General features: G+C 50.0%; 5 protein-coding genes across 5 annotated transcripts; 2 read left to right on the top strand and 3 right to left on the bottom strand.

The window, feature by feature from the left end:
• Positions 1 to 9: 9 nt before the first annotated feature.
• On the top strand, positions 10 to 972 carry TrAtP1_000886 (uncharacterized protein; the record flags this gene model as incomplete). Its single annotated transcript, XM_066110757.1, has 1 exon — positions 10 to 972. The coding sequence occupies one exon, from the start codon at positions 10 to 12 to the stop codon at positions 970 to 972; it is 963 nt and encodes a 320-aa protein (XP_065966830.1).
• A 349-nt stretch (positions 973 to 1,321) lies between these two features.
• On the bottom strand, positions 1,322 to 4,339 carry TrAtP1_000885 (uncharacterized protein). Its single transcript, XM_014090861.2, has 2 exons — positions 2,301 to 4,339; positions 1,322 to 2,213 (listed from the first exon to the last, which is right to left on the bottom strand). The coding sequence occupies exons 1-2, from the start codon at positions 4,002 to 4,004 to the stop codon at positions 2,118 to 2,120; spliced, it is 1,800 nt and encodes a 599-aa protein (XP_013946336.2). The 5' UTR covers positions 4,005 to 4,339; the 3' UTR covers positions 1,322 to 2,117.
• Positions 4,340 to 4,918: 579 nt separating this feature from the next.
• On the bottom strand, positions 4,919 to 5,469 carry TrAtP1_000884 (uncharacterized protein; the record flags this gene model as incomplete). The annotated part of the gene is made up of 2 exons (XM_014090860.2): positions 4,919 to 5,031; positions 5,088 to 5,469. 2 exons carry the CDS (start codon positions 5,467 to 5,469, stop codon positions 4,919 to 4,921), a joined length of 495 nt encoding a protein of 164 aa, XP_013946335.2.
• Positions 5,470 to 6,166: 697 nt separating this feature from the next.
• TrAtP1_000883 (uncharacterized protein) lies at positions 6,167 to 6,923 on the top strand (the record flags this gene model as incomplete). Its single annotated transcript, XM_066110756.1, has 2 exons — positions 6,167 to 6,189; positions 6,731 to 6,923. The coding sequence occupies 2 exons, from the start codon at positions 6,167 to 6,169 to the stop codon at positions 6,921 to 6,923; spliced, it is 216 nt and encodes a 71-aa protein (XP_065966829.1).
• TrAtP1_000882 (uncharacterized protein) lies at positions 6,250 to 15,367 on the bottom strand. The gene is made up of 2 exons (XM_014090859.2): positions 13,937 to 15,367; positions 6,250 to 13,884 (listed from the first exon to the last, which is right to left on the bottom strand). The coding sequence occupies exon 2, from the start codon at positions 11,900 to 11,902 to the stop codon at positions 7,343 to 7,345; it is 4,560 nt and encodes a 1,519-aa protein (XP_013946334.2). The 5' UTR covers positions 11,903 to 13,884; positions 13,937 to 15,367; the 3' UTR covers positions 6,250 to 7,342.
• Between the last annotated feature and the right edge of the window lie 84 nt (positions 15,368 to 15,451).

The following is a 15,451-nucleotide window of genomic DNA, read 5'->3' as shown; positions in this document are numbered from 1 at the left end:
TCAATAAGCATGGTTCACGCTCGATCGTTCTCCTTCACTGATGATGCGATTCATGTCGCGTTCCCAAATGCAGCAGACCTTGATCGCAAAGGCAAAGATCTCGAGAATGCCTCCATCTTGGGCCCACAATCTGTAGATCCCGGTCTACTTCTTTTCCAGCTCAGGAGAGCGCAGTCTTATTGGTACCAAGAGCTGTATCAATCATATTCGGCTCCTCTGCCAGACCCGTCGTCCTTTGTGTGGCAGATATGCCTGGACATGCGAGAATGGGGCGAATCGCTGCCAAGCAGTCTCCCCGCCGGAATACGACAAATGTTTGAGCAGGAATTGAGATACAGTTATGTCTACTGCATCGCACCTTCGGCAAGGGCCCCTCAAATTACCGACTACCACCGAATCCTCATATTCGAGCACTCCTTGGCCTACCTCCTCGCTATGCAGGAGATTGCCTCCGCCGGGCTTAACGGCGCATTCTACAATTACCACGATGCTTTGAAAGTGTATTTCATGGCGAACCAGTTCCTTGCCGTACTAACAGACTCTGAGGATATGCTGCTATCCGGTGCGCAGATGCAAATACCCATCTCTCGCCCCGGTGCGCCACCAGCGCCTCCGATCCCACGACCTCAACTACGAAATGGAAGACCCGTTGAGGATAACATCAGTAGAAGCATACGCTGTCTGGAAAGCATCCCCCAGACTCTGGAAGTATATGGTCGGCGGTGGGAGGACTCGGCCATGTTGAAGCAGAGCTTGGAGCGAACCTTGGCAGATACCATGGGGCGGCTAAGGGAACGCAAGAAGGTACAGGGCATCAAGATGGAACAGCCTACTTATCCAGGTAGCTCCCCGTCAGCTACTACTTCGCCTCGGGGACCAGCTATCGCACGCACCCCGCCACAGCCTAGGGAGATTCGCTGGGTGGGAGTTGACGTCTCGCAGATGATGCATAACCGTGCCCATCAGCAATGAGGAGGGGGCACAATCTTGAGGCGTAGATCTTTTGATTTCCTGCATTTATGGATCGTCAAATGGCGGTGAATGTACACGCAACGCAGTATTGTTGGGATATGGATGTGAGCAGGGCAATATGTAAGAAAGACAAAATATCTCTGTATCATTATACCCGCCCCGAGGGCAAGTCTTTTTATGGACGTCGATGGCTTGGTGGGATCGGATAGAGCGAGGGTTATTTCCAAGGCCAATGACTATCACTGATTTACTGCGGTCATTCTCTTTTACTGACTACTTTAATCTGTCACAAGAGAGAAATGTATATACAATTTACTTTTTTTTTTTTTTTTTTTTTTTTGGTTTATTTCGGGAAGAGGGCATTAAGAGATTCCTTATTTTACCTAAACGCATTGAATTCTCCCTTCCAGGCAGAAACAACAATGAGTGAAAAAAACAAAAACTCCCGGGTTTCCCCCCCTTTTCTTTTCCATCTTCCATATCATTTATATGTGTCCCGTGACGCCCATTAGAAACGTATGAAGAAGAAATTGGAAATTGATGCTGATTCTTTCAAAAGACCATAACGGGAGTAGAAAGTGAAAATTAGAAAGAAAAAAAGAAGAAGAAGGAAGGGGAAGAATATCGTTAGTTATTATAAAGAACTCTTGAACCACCGGGTTTTTTCCCTTCTACATACAACTTAACTCCTCTCCCTTTTTTTTTTTTTTTTGTTTCTATCCCCATATCGTATGAAAAGACGGGGCGTAATCTATCCACGCAAATTCATTTCCCAGGCATTTCTCGCGCGCATCTTCATGATTCTCTCACTCCCCTGCGCGGGCATCATCGTAGTCAGCCAAGGCCTGGCAGGCAAAGACGGCACAAGTCGCGGGCATACAGGAACCGTAGAGGAAGCAGTGGCAGACTGTTGATACTCCACGAGTTGCTGTCTCCAGCGCTGGCGGCGAGAGCGTCGGGTATGAGGGGGGGTCAAAGACAGGTGGATATTGATGTTGCTGTGGCTGCTGCTGCTGCTGCTGTTGTTGTTGTTGTTGCTTCTGCGGGGTTGCTTTGTGATCCTGGGGTAAAGTCAAAGTTGGGCCTTTTTCCTTGTGCTGCCTCTCGTCTTGTTCTTTGTCGTGACAGGGCTCATCAGTGGGTTCCTAGACCGCTCGAATGTCTTGCAGGTGCAGATTTTTAGTCTGGCGCGGCAACCTGCGATCTCGTTCGTAAAAGTAGCCGCAGTTGGCGCAAAGGGACTGGGAGGCACCATGTTAGAAGACGTTACATTGCATACAGCAGCTCAACGAGCCGGGTATCAAGCAGAGGGATAGATGACGACTTACCTTGGGCCCAGCAGGGCCGTCTCGAACTGCCCAGACGCTCGTACCCCACGTACGGCAGTGCGAACATCGCCACGAGATTCGCTCCATATCGGTCAAGGCTCCTACTCCTCCCCCGTATCCGCCCACATCAGGAGTGACTCGCCCAAGTGGTGTTCCACCACGGGCGAGAGGACTCAGACTTCGGAAGCGCCGCTTCTTCTTGGAACGCTCGCCTCTGCCCATTCTCTCCTCCTCCACCTCGACACTTGCGCCAATACCGAACGGAGTGCCACCCAGCATGCCAGTCGTAGAGCTGAATCGCGCTGTTTCACGCCGCAGTCGCCGGATCTGTCTTTCACGGTCACCTTCCCGCTTCTCCATCTCCTCCTTGCTGAGGAATTCGACCTTTGGCTCCCAGTCATCAGCCAGGTGATCGGGGTCGTATCTCCAGCCAGCCTCCTGGCCATGCGCGGCATCGTTTGGCAGCTCTTGTTGAGCTCCACCCCATCCACCAACAAGGCCGCCAGCCTCACAGGCCTCCTTCTTCAGACGGAGCACTGCCTCGTAGATGGCATGCGTCATTGCTGGAACCCATTCGCCTGCCAATCCCAAATCGGCACACGTTGCCTTTGCGAAAGCCTCTGCGGTGCCTGGAGGGTGAAGAAGTGACCACTCAAACTTGTCTGTGTATAACATGGATGAAAGGTTCAGACTCAGGTTTATGATGCATCGATAAGTATCATCAGGGTTGTATTCGTCAGAATCAGGCAGGATAGGCGTTGCTTCGGCTGTGACCTCGGGTGCTGTGGCCTCGGGTGCTTGTGATGCCGGTGGCTGCGGCGTTGCTTGACCTCCCGTCTGTACGGGAGTATCAGGCCGTGACAAGCCCCTCGCAAAGGAAGCCGGAGAGTCATCTCGAGATTTGAATATGCTTGGCCTTGGTGTTCCATTCCCTGCTCCATTTACCCCTGCAATTGGCACTACTCCCTGGGCAGGTGGTGCCGGTGCCGGCTGCGATGGCTCAGAATGAAAGAGTGGGTGAAGAGCAACGCCGGCATATTCTTCCAGCTGTGTTCGAATCTGCTTGCTTATCTCGGCAACTACAGCGTGTCTATTGGGCAGATCTAGGTCCTGCGCCAGTGTCTGTGCAAATTGATCCGTCGTGATGAGTGTCTCGTGAAGATTCCAGCAGAAAATGTCACGTAGCTTGTAAGGGACAGTCATTTCCTGCGGCCGGTATTGTGGTAGGGAGATGTCGACTGAGTTGGGGTTCGGAGCTGGAAACGGCGCTGGTGGGATGAAGGACGGAATGTCCAGGTCGATTCGAATGGGTATCAGAGTCAAGGGAAGATGTGCTTGGGCGGCATTCTGCTGGTCACTCCTGACAGACCGGCTCTTGCCCATCCAGTCTCGCCATATGCCCTGGACATCGACCGGTTCCTTGATGTCTTTTCCCACCTTGTCGGCCATGTCCAGCCTGCTGGCTGAGTCCTCCTTGCGCAGGCTCCGCAGGCCCGTGGGACGACGCCTGGGGTCGTCGCTATCGTCGTCGAGGTCATCGAATCCATCCTCGGCGTAGTTGATGATGGTGGTGCCTCGCTTAGTCGTCCGCGAAACAGGGCCTGACGGCGCACTCGGTAGGACGGGGGTCAAGAGGGAGTTGTTGTAGGTGCGCAGGCGCGGCGCATACGACGAGAGGAATGCCTGGGGTTTTGATCGCTCCATTGTGTGATTCTCGAGGGGTGTTTGCGGGCTATCTCTTGCGGGCTATCTCATGCTGGCGCAAGGGAGCAAACGCGAGCGCAAAGTTGGGGAATCCCCGCGCTTTGTTCGAAAGCCGTAGCTGACTGAGCTTGCGAGGGTTCCTTGCAACCCGTACGCAGGCAATATCTGGCAATGGAGGTCTCTATGGCAACAGACACTGTGCAGAGAGATTGAGTCCTTGGATAATCCGCACTATAAGAGAAGAAGAAGAAACGGCCTTGATGCAGCTGCGTAGGTTCGAGGGACGTGGAGTTGGGAATGTCGCGACTTGTCGATGGTGGTTTGCTCAATCGCGTCGTTTGTCTTTCCCCAAAATTTGCCTAGCCCTGCAGAGATCTGGGTGACGTGCTTAGGTAAGGCGGGTCAGCTAGGCCTTGCGCTACGGTAACCACTAAGCAGCTGACAGCTACTGCTTGACTGCTTCCTCCCACCTACCCTGTAGACCACTGAAATTACGTGCATTTTCTTGCATTCCTGACGCCAAATAATAATCACAAAATTCGTTGCTCGATTGGAAGGTTTTTATGTATTAGAAATATCTCCACTAGCTAGGAAAACTCTTCCATTGCTTCCATTGCTTCCAAAAAAAAAAAAAAGCAGCCCGTCACATGCATCATCACTGGCTAATTAGGAGCAACAAGTCTGTTGATAACGAGATCCTCGCTCACCAAAAATGCCCATAGCACACCGAAAATTGAGCAGGTTCATCAGACGAATAAAATCAAGCCCATTTTTGATGGCCAACATGGTGTCTTGAGACCCGATCCACGCTGAATCGATTCTCTGTCCCTGACCACGGGCATCTAAAATGGCCGTTGTCCAACTCTAATCACCAAAGTCAGCACATCTCCAAATAAAGAGCATCAACGAGCTGCTTACATGTTCCCCTCCGGAAAGAAGCGGCACACGTCGTATGTCTTGTACGGGTCCGAGATGCTGTAGGCGCGAGCACAGCCTATCTGCGTACTGGTGGACCACATACACTGAGCTGGAAGATGAATTAACAGCAAGATCTAAAGTGAAGTAGCATGAATGAATGCTTACACCAGTGCAGCCAGTGCTCGTGTCCATCGGTAATCGGCATCCCGTTGTATAGAGAGGCCTGGGCAAGCCAAGTTCGTGCAGCTGTTTGCAGAGGATTATCATAGGCCGAATCGCATTGAGCAGATTGATATTCGAAGAGCGTTTCTCCCTGCTGAGGGCGGTAAGCGCCTTGCGCGTGCGAAAAGGGCTGTTGACCACTGGCCATGATGTTTGCCCAGTACTGAGCGTAGGAGGCCAAGTTGGCGTTCCATGCAAGAGGCTGGATTCCCTGGGCCTGGCGAGCTTGGTTGATCAATGAAAGAGCAAGGGCTCGATCATCCGATTGAGCTAGGCATAGACTGATGAAGGGAATCAGCCACTGGATAATGAGGAGGAGATGCATTTTCTCTTTGAGAGTTTTCTCGTGAAAGAGGATGCTGAGATGAATAGGTAGGAAACAGGCAACTGTAGCCTCAGGAACGAAAGAAGACTGCGAAGAGAAAAGGAAGAGTGCTCTACGTTGGAGAAGTTGGAGGCCTTGACGGAGCTGAGAAGAAGCTTGCGAAAGTAACGAGGAAGAAGAGAGAGAAAGAAATCACAGAAGAAGTGAAGAATTTATCCGATCAAGCATGTTAGAGAGAAGGAGCGGATGAAGAAAGCTTGCTGGCGAGGAAGCTCAGAGTCGATATGCTGCCCTGACCGCCAAAGAAGAGACACCGCTTAATAAAGTCAGTTGATTCGCTTCTGGTAAATCCTTTATACTGCGAAGGAAACTGCGAAATGAAGTATTTAACAGCCGGCAAGAACAATGTGAAATTGACTTCCCATATCTCATTCATATACTATCGAACTGCTACTGACTACTATGGCGGACCTGCGTAGCGCATATAGCTCATTGTTATTTGAAGTCTTATGGAATATTTTGAGCCAATAAATAAGACGATAAACTCGAAGAATAAATGGAACAAGGGCTTCAAAAGTTCTAAAGTGGGAAGAAAAAGAACATCATGAGCATCAAGCCTATCAAACGCTGTATTATATCACCAAGTTATTGCCCCATTAGGCAATCTGCACTGCTCCATCGCCGGCTGCTAAACCCCATGTGCACGGACCACTTTTCAAGGTACCTGTCCGGCAAAATGACGTGCAGTGCTGCAACTTTTTTGATACTGCCAAAATCCAACCATCACCAAAAAACTCCAACGCCTTCTCTCTCTTTCTATTTCTCTCAAAAGCTACGACTTCACAAGCCAGGCGCACAATTCTCAACAATAACAATGGCTTCAAAACCCGCGCCTCTAATAGCGCCCCTCCTGCGCCGCGCATTCGCTCCCACAAAAGGCCTCCCTCAATTCGCCCTCCGTCCATCTCATCATCCCGCCTCTTCCTCATCACCCATCGCCATCGGCATCACAACTTCTCCCTACCAGCAGCGCCGCCTCGCACACACCATCCCCCCGCCCCCCTCAAAAGAAGCCCCAAAGCGAACCCGCCACCAAAGACGCTCCCTCCAGCGAAAGCGACCGCCCCGAATTCAAAGGCCCGGCCTTTTACCAGCTTTCCTTCACCTGCGTGCCCTGCGGCCATCGCTCGCATCACAACGTCTCGAAACAGGGCTATCATCGCGGCTCTACGCTGATTACGTGTCCGAGCTGCCGCAATAGGCACGTCATCAGCGACCATTTGAACATCTTTGGCGATCGTAAAATCACTGTCGAGGATTTGATGCGGGAAAAGGGCCAGCTGGTGAAGAGGGGCTCTTTGGGGGAGGACGGAGACATTGAGTTTTGGCCGGACGAGGCGATACCGGAGGACGTTGCGGATATCACAAGCAAAGACAAGGAAGGCTCGTCATGAAAACGTCTAAATACGGGGCTTGGAAAAGAAGGAATGAGGCAATATGAGGCGCTTGGGACTTCTCTCTCGAAATGCACATCATTTCTGCTGGTGTCAATGGCTAGGCTTTGTTTAATTACATTGAATAGAAGGGGGATATTGTATGAGTATGTTGAAAGTTATAGAAAGTGGGCGTCAGGGATTGCATTTAGAAGATACTCCAGCTCTTTTGAAAAGCGACAGGATATGAAATGAAAATTATCAGGGATATATATTGATCCCCACGCATTTTGTCTAGCTAGTCGCATACATATGCATCTATATATAACATTGACAAAATAGTCACAAAGAACAAGTTTTTAAAACGCCTTCGAAAATGCCCTCCAAAACGCCGCTCGCCATAATCTCCCGTACGATAGCACATGCCTCGCGATTTTCTTTTACCATGATTTGTACGCCTGCCTCATCACCTTTTGCTCCCTCGACCTCACCTTCTTGCGCTCCCTGTTCTTCTCAAACTTCTTCCTCTTATCCTGGCTATACTTCTCCGGCTGTGCCACCGCCTCAATCTTCCTCTTGCTAGACCGCTGCCGACGGCGGGCCCTGACCTCCTCGCGGATAGCCATCAGCTGCTTGCTGTATTCGGCCGTACCAAATTTCTTCTGCAGAGAATCCATCATAATCTGCGCCCTAGTCTTGAGGCCTTCGTGCTTCGTCTTGAACACTTCATCCATGCTGAAAGGCGCAGGGATGGATGGGTCGGTGAGATTATGCAGCGGCGTCAGAATGGTCTTGAGCGAAGGCTGGAGTCGGTCAAGCGAAGACCGGCGGCAGATAGTCTCTAGAACCTCCATGGCGACCACCTTGGGAACGATGGCAGCAGCGTTGGGCCGAACCTCCTTTCGCAGAATGTGTGACAGCCGCCAGAACAGGTACTGCACATCTTTCGGCTTTGCAGTGGCTTCTTCCTTGTCTTCAGCCTCGAGTTCATCAGCCTCTGCCTCTGGCTCAGCATCTGATGAATCAGGAGAATCGCCAATCGGAAGACGAGGGCCGAGGAATATCAGAACTTGCCCAAGCTCGCCTGTCAAGGCTTCGTTGACCTCGGATCCATTCAAGGCTCTCAGTGCAAGACGGACGAGCTCTTCTACATTCGTAGCGCGTAGAATAAGCCCGTGAGACCCTTCAACGTCTTCGCCAGCAGTGGTATTGGCGCCATTTTTAGCAAAATCGGCGAGATATAAGCTAATCAGCTGAATAGCAGACAGCTTCACCAAAGTATCCTTGTGTCCAAGGCAGCGTGGCAGCTTAGCCCATAGATTCTCTTTGTTGGCGGCCAAAGCCCTATCAGGGAAAACGGTGGTGAAGACGCGCACAACGCCAATCGCAGCGCCCACAAGTCCTCCGTCAGTTTCACGAACATTCTCAGATCCCAAAATGCCCGAGACTTTGTCGAAAATGAGCTTAAAGTCTGTTTGATTCTTTGCGGCATCCTCGTTGCACTCAAAATAATGTCCAAACAGTTGCACAGCGAGTTTTACAACCGCAGTGTTTCCGTCCTTGCCAAGCCATGACCGGAGAAGGTTGAGGAACGCAAGTACGCGCTCCTTGTCTGCCTTGCGAAAGATCTCTTTGATGAGTGCTTCAGCTGCGAGGCGACATTTCTCGCTATCATCGTTTGCCAGAACCAGGAAGAGCGGCAGGAAGCATGTTGCCGCAACCTCCTGGACGAAATCATCGGATGACTTCATGAGCATCAGGTGGATTACTTCCATTACGGAAATGCGACCGCCCTCACGATCATACTTGAGATTAGCGACGACGAAATTGAGCTGCTTCATCCAGCGAGCTCTCTTCTGAGGGTAGTCTCGAATGAATTGGAAGAAAGCACCTCGCGCTAGGTCTCGGGTATCCTTGTCATCATTGGTGATCATGACGGTACCGACCTGATCCAGTGTATCGTAAACCATCGCAGTCTCAATGCGACGGTCCAGCACGGACCGCAGGAAATTGAATGTGATATGACGATACAGAGGTTCGGTAAAGTCATCCTTCAGCTTGCCCAGTAGCATATCGATGGCAGCATCCTTGACCTCAATATCTCGTCGGTCTCTGAGTACGACCGCAAGCATCTTCAAGGCCGCTTGTGCTAGCTCAGTCGTGGTGGAAGTTGACATTGATATGCATCTCGTAGCCTCCTTGACAGCGATCTTATAGATGTTTGCTCCATCAGCGGTCGTGAAGGGAACTTTGACAATGACCGCCAAAAGTCGAAAGGCTGAGATTTTGACCTCATCTTCGCCTTCCAAAATGGCGTCACCAATGATGGGAATGAAGCCGACGATATTCTCAGGAGTTCGCAGGCTATCATGTTTCTTCAGCATCGACCTCAGCATTTCAAAAGCGAAACGCGTTAGCTTGTATGTATGTTTGCTGGTTTGACCTCGATCGCCGCTCTTCTTGGCGCCTCTTTGGACCAGATACCTGCGAGTTTTCCAGTCCAGCTTTGGCTCTGCGTCTGGTTTCCGCGCATTGTATACTTCTTGGATAACCTCGTAACAAAAGACCAAAGTATCGCGGCTTGCAGCAGCCGGGTTTTGCAAGAGTCCCGCCGTAATACGGGCCATCAGGGCGTCAATCTTGCGCACAATCTTAAGATTTACCTTTTGCATCAGGAGAGCTTGTAACGGCTTCATGAGGGCAATGAGACGACTGATTGATGCGTTTTTGGCAATGAGTTCCATCGAGTCTTGGCTCTTACTGCTCTTGACCTCTTTCATCTGGCTAACATACCCTTCGGCATCCTTCTCTTGGCCGACGACACCGAATATGTCGTCCATAATAACGTTGACAACGTCTGACAAACAGGGGTCAAGATCTCCAGTTGCAAAATGAGGCACAGTTGCAACTAGGATAGAGTGCATAGTATATGAAAGAACGTGCAGCTGGTAGCCTCTAGTCAGAGCACCTCGAAGCTCTTTCAGAATAAATCCAAAAAACGATGGGCCCAGAAGCACGGATATTTTGACAAGAGTATCACGAGCCATGTCTCTCGCTTCCAACGCCTTACTGCGCAAGATGTGGCATATGTCGGTCAAAACACCAGCCAGCTTCTGGTTCAGTTGGGGAGTAGGCAACAACCTCAAGAGCTTGACAACCGTGATGGCGACGGGAACACGGTAGCTAACCTCGGATTCATTCTTTTCGTGCAAGTGTTTGGTGAGCGGTGGTAGGAAGTAATCAGTAATCTGGGTAAAGAGTTCCGAAGTCTTCGGGGCCATAAGACGCAGTCGTCGAACAGCAGAAGATGAGCTTTCCTCCTGGTCCACCTCCATGGTTTCGCCGACATCGGGACCTTCCGAAAGCGAAAGCAGCAGCGCATCGGTATATTTGCCCAACAGGCGAATAGTATGCTTCTGTTGTTCCGGCTTTGATTCGATGTAGCCTATGTATCGATGGAAAGTTGTACGGAAGTGGTTCCAGCTGAGTGACATTGCGAGATTGCTAATTGTGCTTGCCGCTTGTGCACCAAGTCCATGATCGTCGCCACTATCCGCTCTTCCGAATATGAAATGTTCCAGCAAGGGGATAAAGAATTGAGTAAGGTTCTGGCTGCTCATCTCTTTGCTTGCGTTGGCAGCTTCCAGCGTTCGCAGGGCATCGATTTGTTTTGAAGTTGCCGGACTGAGAATGTCAAAAAAGAACGTAGGTTCGGAAGAATCCTCTTGGCGCTCGTTCAAGAGACCACCTAAATCGGCCACAGGGCCCCATTCAGGCATTGTGGTAAGAATGAATCCTAATACGCGTAGATATTCTCGTCGCACGGTTTCAGACTCTTCTCGAGCACCCCCATAGATTGACGGCAACAATACCTGCTTGAGATGGTCATCGAGTGTCTTCTTCGTTTCTTGCGATTGGCAATCTGCCGTCTCCTGAACTAAGCGTCGAATACCATCAGCAGCATTGGATGAAAGCACGCCAAATTCTTCATCCATTCGGATAAAGAAAATCAGGTTATGAAGAACCGGAAGCCATTGCTTAGGTGTCCACGGCTCATCATGGCTGCTTGAGATTGCACTGAATGCGGCAAGACGCCTGTCATAATCTGGCTCATCAATGCGACCCTCCTTGAATAGGTTCAGCTCGTAACAAACGCTGGCAACATTGGCGATCTCGTCATCTTGTTTCGAAATGGCCAAAAGCACTCGGCACAATGATGAACGGTTTTCTCGATCTCTGAAGTAGCTGAAAAGGGCTGAAACGGTCCTGTATACCTCCTGAAGCAGTACCTCATCCTTTGCTGCGTCTGGCAAAGAAGCAAAATTTTCAATGACGAGAAGGATCCGGCCCTTGAGCTTGGGATTAACTCGTCGGGCAGGTTGCTGCAACAAGAAGCTAGAAATTCGAATGACTGCTTGAACGTCTTCAAAGTTTTGGAAGATGGGAGCCAACGACAGAATGGTTTCGACGCCTGCTTCTAGAAGTGCATTGCTGATATCCCCAGTCCTCAATACAGTGGTAAGGCTGTTCAAAATTGCGGTTGAGTTCGTTTCGAGAAGCTCGGCTTTGATAACTTCATTAAACTCGGACTCGTCGGCAGAAGCTAGAGCTAATCTAGCCAAATTTCGAAGCATTTCAAGCACATATATCTTGACAGATTCCTTGGATTTTTCGAATGCTACGCAAGCAATGAGTTTGGGTAAGACACCATTTGGCAACGCGCTACCGTGAGGAGCAAAGAAGAGAGCCACGTTCGGAAGATTAGACCAAGTTGAAAATAGCTGCAACATGCCTGATACTCCTTGCGCAGTCTCTGCCGGCAGATTTTCGTGCCTAGGTGCCACCAGCTCCTCAATGATGATATCCTGGTAAGGCCCCCACTGAAAGCCCTGAGCATTCTGGAAGAGGCCCATCAAGCACTTGATACCAGTTGATCGTGTGGACTTGAGCAATGAATGAGTGCTAGCCTTCTCTTCTTCCTCTTCGGGGGGCATCGGCATCAGCTTCCGCAACTGTGCCACCCAGTCGCCGTGAAGAGAAGACAAGGCAATAGAGGACTGTGTTGACGAGTGTTTCCATATAAGGAGTCACATTAGTACCCAGCTCTGAAATAATAGACAGGGCCATATTCAGGAAACCGAACTGCTTTCGAATAGATATAATCTCATCTTCAAAAAGCTTCTTCCGGTTAACCGTTGGGCCGACTACTCGCACATCCTTGAGTTTTCCTACGGCGATGTCGAGGAAGCCTCCAAGATCCGTAACAGACAAGTTCCTGAGAATAGCAAGTCGGGTCGTCTGCTGACCATGGCGGCCACCGAGTGCTCCCTTTCGCGAAATTGCTCGACCATAAAGGAGTTGAAGCAAAACGGGCATTAGCTCAGCTCGATGTTCCGGTTTGATGACACTATCTCCTTGAAGGAAGACAGCAATCTCATTCTTGAAACGAGCCTCATCGAGGAGATACTCCAAGTTTTCTTGATACGTTTTCACGCTCTCTTGCTTCCATGCCAAAATGGCCTTTAGGGCAAGCTTCTGCACTTCCAAATCACCATTACCCAAAAGCTGCAATAAAATGACGTAAACTTGTTCATGCTGAAACAAAACCTTTGGATTAATGAATTGTGCGAATACGCCGATGAGACCTTTCCTGTCAAATAGAGACCAGAATTTAGCTTGAGAATCTTCTTCAGCGTCGTTCGCATCCTCTTCGTCACGAGCCCAGGCAAACAGATGGGGCACCAGTTGGCGGGACCTTCTTTCGGCAATAGAAGGCAGTGCTTTGAACACTTTCAACGCTTGTGCCTTGGCGTTTGTTGAGAACGGTTCGACAAGTCGCTGGCAGTCGTCAAAATTACGCAACATGATACCGTCTGAGTCGTCAGCGGTCTCTGAAACGAGAGTTGCCGATTTTTGGAGAGAGTTCAATGTAGTACACTCAAAGTCCGAGTAGAAAGTGCGAGAAGAGTTGGTTTCCGATTGGGGTGGTGTCCATCGCGGGGACGGCACTTCCAGCCATCGGAATGCAGTGATAGAAATAGCCTCTTCGCCGAACTTGCTTTGAGCAACCTGCTTCATCGCTTCTATTGAGTTATCCCACACAGGGGAGAGATTAATTGTCAGCATGCCGAACATGAAATTTGGAATTCCTTGTTTTAGCCAAGTCGTATCTGCCAACGAATCATACTCTTGCCCGAGCTTGCGCAGATACATGGCAATGGATCGAGTATGCTCCAGATTTAGTGGACTTTCTTCAATTTGAAGCATGATGTCAACGAAATGAAGCTGCTCGGGCACGGTGGTCATCTTCTTGAGCAGCTCTAGCGACACCAATCGAATCTCATGAGATGGAGAGCTCAAATTGTCGACCAGAGACTGGGTTACAGGATCATCTTCGGAGTTTGAAGCATCGCTACCAGATCCATCGTGCTTGTCAGACTCGTGGCCGCGTGGGAAAGTTTCCTCGTATGCCAGATAGGTTCGAAGAAAGCCTACAGATCGTGCAAACCTCGGCACGGCTGCGCGGAGCAGAGGGGCGAGCTGAGGATCAATTGAACCTGCGGCCTTGCTCATACCCAAATAAGCATGAAATCCTTGGCTGACGATGAAGTTGACCTCGTCGGATGCCAATGAAGATGACGGTCGAAGAGCAAGCTTGAGTTTGCGTAGGAGGAGCTCAGCAATACGAGCATTAGTGGATGGATGAACGGCTGTCAGTTCTAAAATTCGAAGAAGCGCCGCATATTTAGGCAGACATCTATCTCTCCAGACTTGGGGATCTTTGTTGTACGGCCCTCTTTCGGGGAAAGGCGATATCTCCAGGCTCTCGAATTTAGAGACGATCTGATCCTGCCATGCCTGAGGGAGCTTGCAGCAATCCTTCTCTCCGGCTGAAGGGAATCCTCTATTTTCGATTATCTGTGGTAACAAAACGCAAAGCATGTCTTCATTGTGTCCTTGGGACCAATGGGTAGCGATGAATCTGAAGAGGATGTTAATACATGCCATTTTCAAATAAGGTCAAGTCAACTTACCTTTGAAAATCATTACGGAAAAGGCTTCCAAAGCGACTTGGATCAAGCTCGCTAAAATACGAGCAAAAGGGTATAAATAATCTCATGAATGGCTCTCTCGTCAAGGACTGAAGAAGGCGTGTAATTTGAGGAATAAGTGCATCCATAGGAGCGTGATGGCAGGTAATTGCCACATTAGCCACCACCGATGTCCAAAGAAGGTCATTCTCACTCTTCTCGGCTGCTTCTTCGACAGGCCGTGTCGATACTGAGAGAAATGCAACAAGTTGTCGAACGAGGCGTGGCCAATCACTAAGTCGACTACCTTTTCGGACACCAGCGAGAACGCCGAGAATTCTGATGTACGGCACTGTCCACCATTGGGAATCATCATGATGAGATTCCTTCATTTTAGCTTCGCATCTATCAAAAATTGCTTCTGCGAATTCGCCAAAAGTATCTGCGCCGGTATGATGTATCACACTGATCAAGACGCCACAGACCAAGTCGGTCCATGTGGTCGTTTCAGCCAATGTACACTCTTCTTTCGGAATAGCATCCATTAGCACGACGAAGATGGCAGGTCCGGCGGAATGAATAGTTCGATCTGTTCCTTTAATCGCCTCTGCAAACATGGTCATGATACCATCTTTATACAGCATAAACTGCCGATCCTCAACCAAACTGCATATATCGTCCCGCACATGGTCCACGAAAGAAACGAGAGACGTTTCGCGAAGTGAAGGAGCAGCTGCCTTCCTGACGAGGAAGCTCATTGCTTCGGCAGCGAACCGTGCGATGAACGGAGGATGCTTGGCTTTTCCAAGAAGAGGTGCCATGACGGTATATGTTGGTCGGAGGTCCGGAACTAGAAGTTTGGACAAGTACTTGAACAAAAATGCCAGAGCGCCAAAGGTCCATTCGATGACCTCAACGGGCTGGGGCCTTCCCGCAATTGCCAAGATGAGATCCAGACTGCGGGCAAAGTACTTCTCAAATCGAATTCCCAAGTCGTGGGCAAAAGCCGTCAGAAGATCGAGCAGCGGCTCCAATCCCTCTTTATCCTGCGTTGCGATGTACTTGGCCAGCGAATCCATGATCCGTTCCTCAAAATGCAGAATCTGAGGCAAGCTGTCGCATACCGGGTACACCTCCCTCTTGAACGAGGAAAACGGCTGGGAGATGTTGAGTTCTCCCCATTTTTGCAGTCCATTTTGGAGATAGGATGTCGTCGAAGACAAGTCTTCCGTCTCGAGGTCATGTCGTCGAACTTTGCGCAGAGGCTGTAGTGAATTGAACTTTGCGATTTTGGTCGAAAAAGACTCCCATCGGTGGTTCTTCTGATGGGGCGTCGAATGCTTGTTCTTCCGCACCTTCTCGATGCGGCCGGACGATCGGGCTGGCATCTTGACGGCGGTGCTGGTGAACCTGTGTAAAAGGTTTTCGGCCGCAATAATGAAGCATCCAAACTCTGGAGCTGTTTCACTCCACTGTAAAAGTCCCAAATTTTTTTGGTCGGTAGATTATCGGCCAAAC

This window comes from Trichoderma atroviride, chromosome 1 (genome assembly GCF_020647795.1).
Source record: "Trichoderma atroviride chromosome 1, complete sequence".
Lineage (NCBI taxonomy): Eukaryota > Fungi > Ascomycota > Sordariomycetes > Hypocreales > Hypocreaceae > Trichoderma > Trichoderma atroviride.
This window is presented reverse-complemented; position numbering and strand designations above follow the sequence as displayed.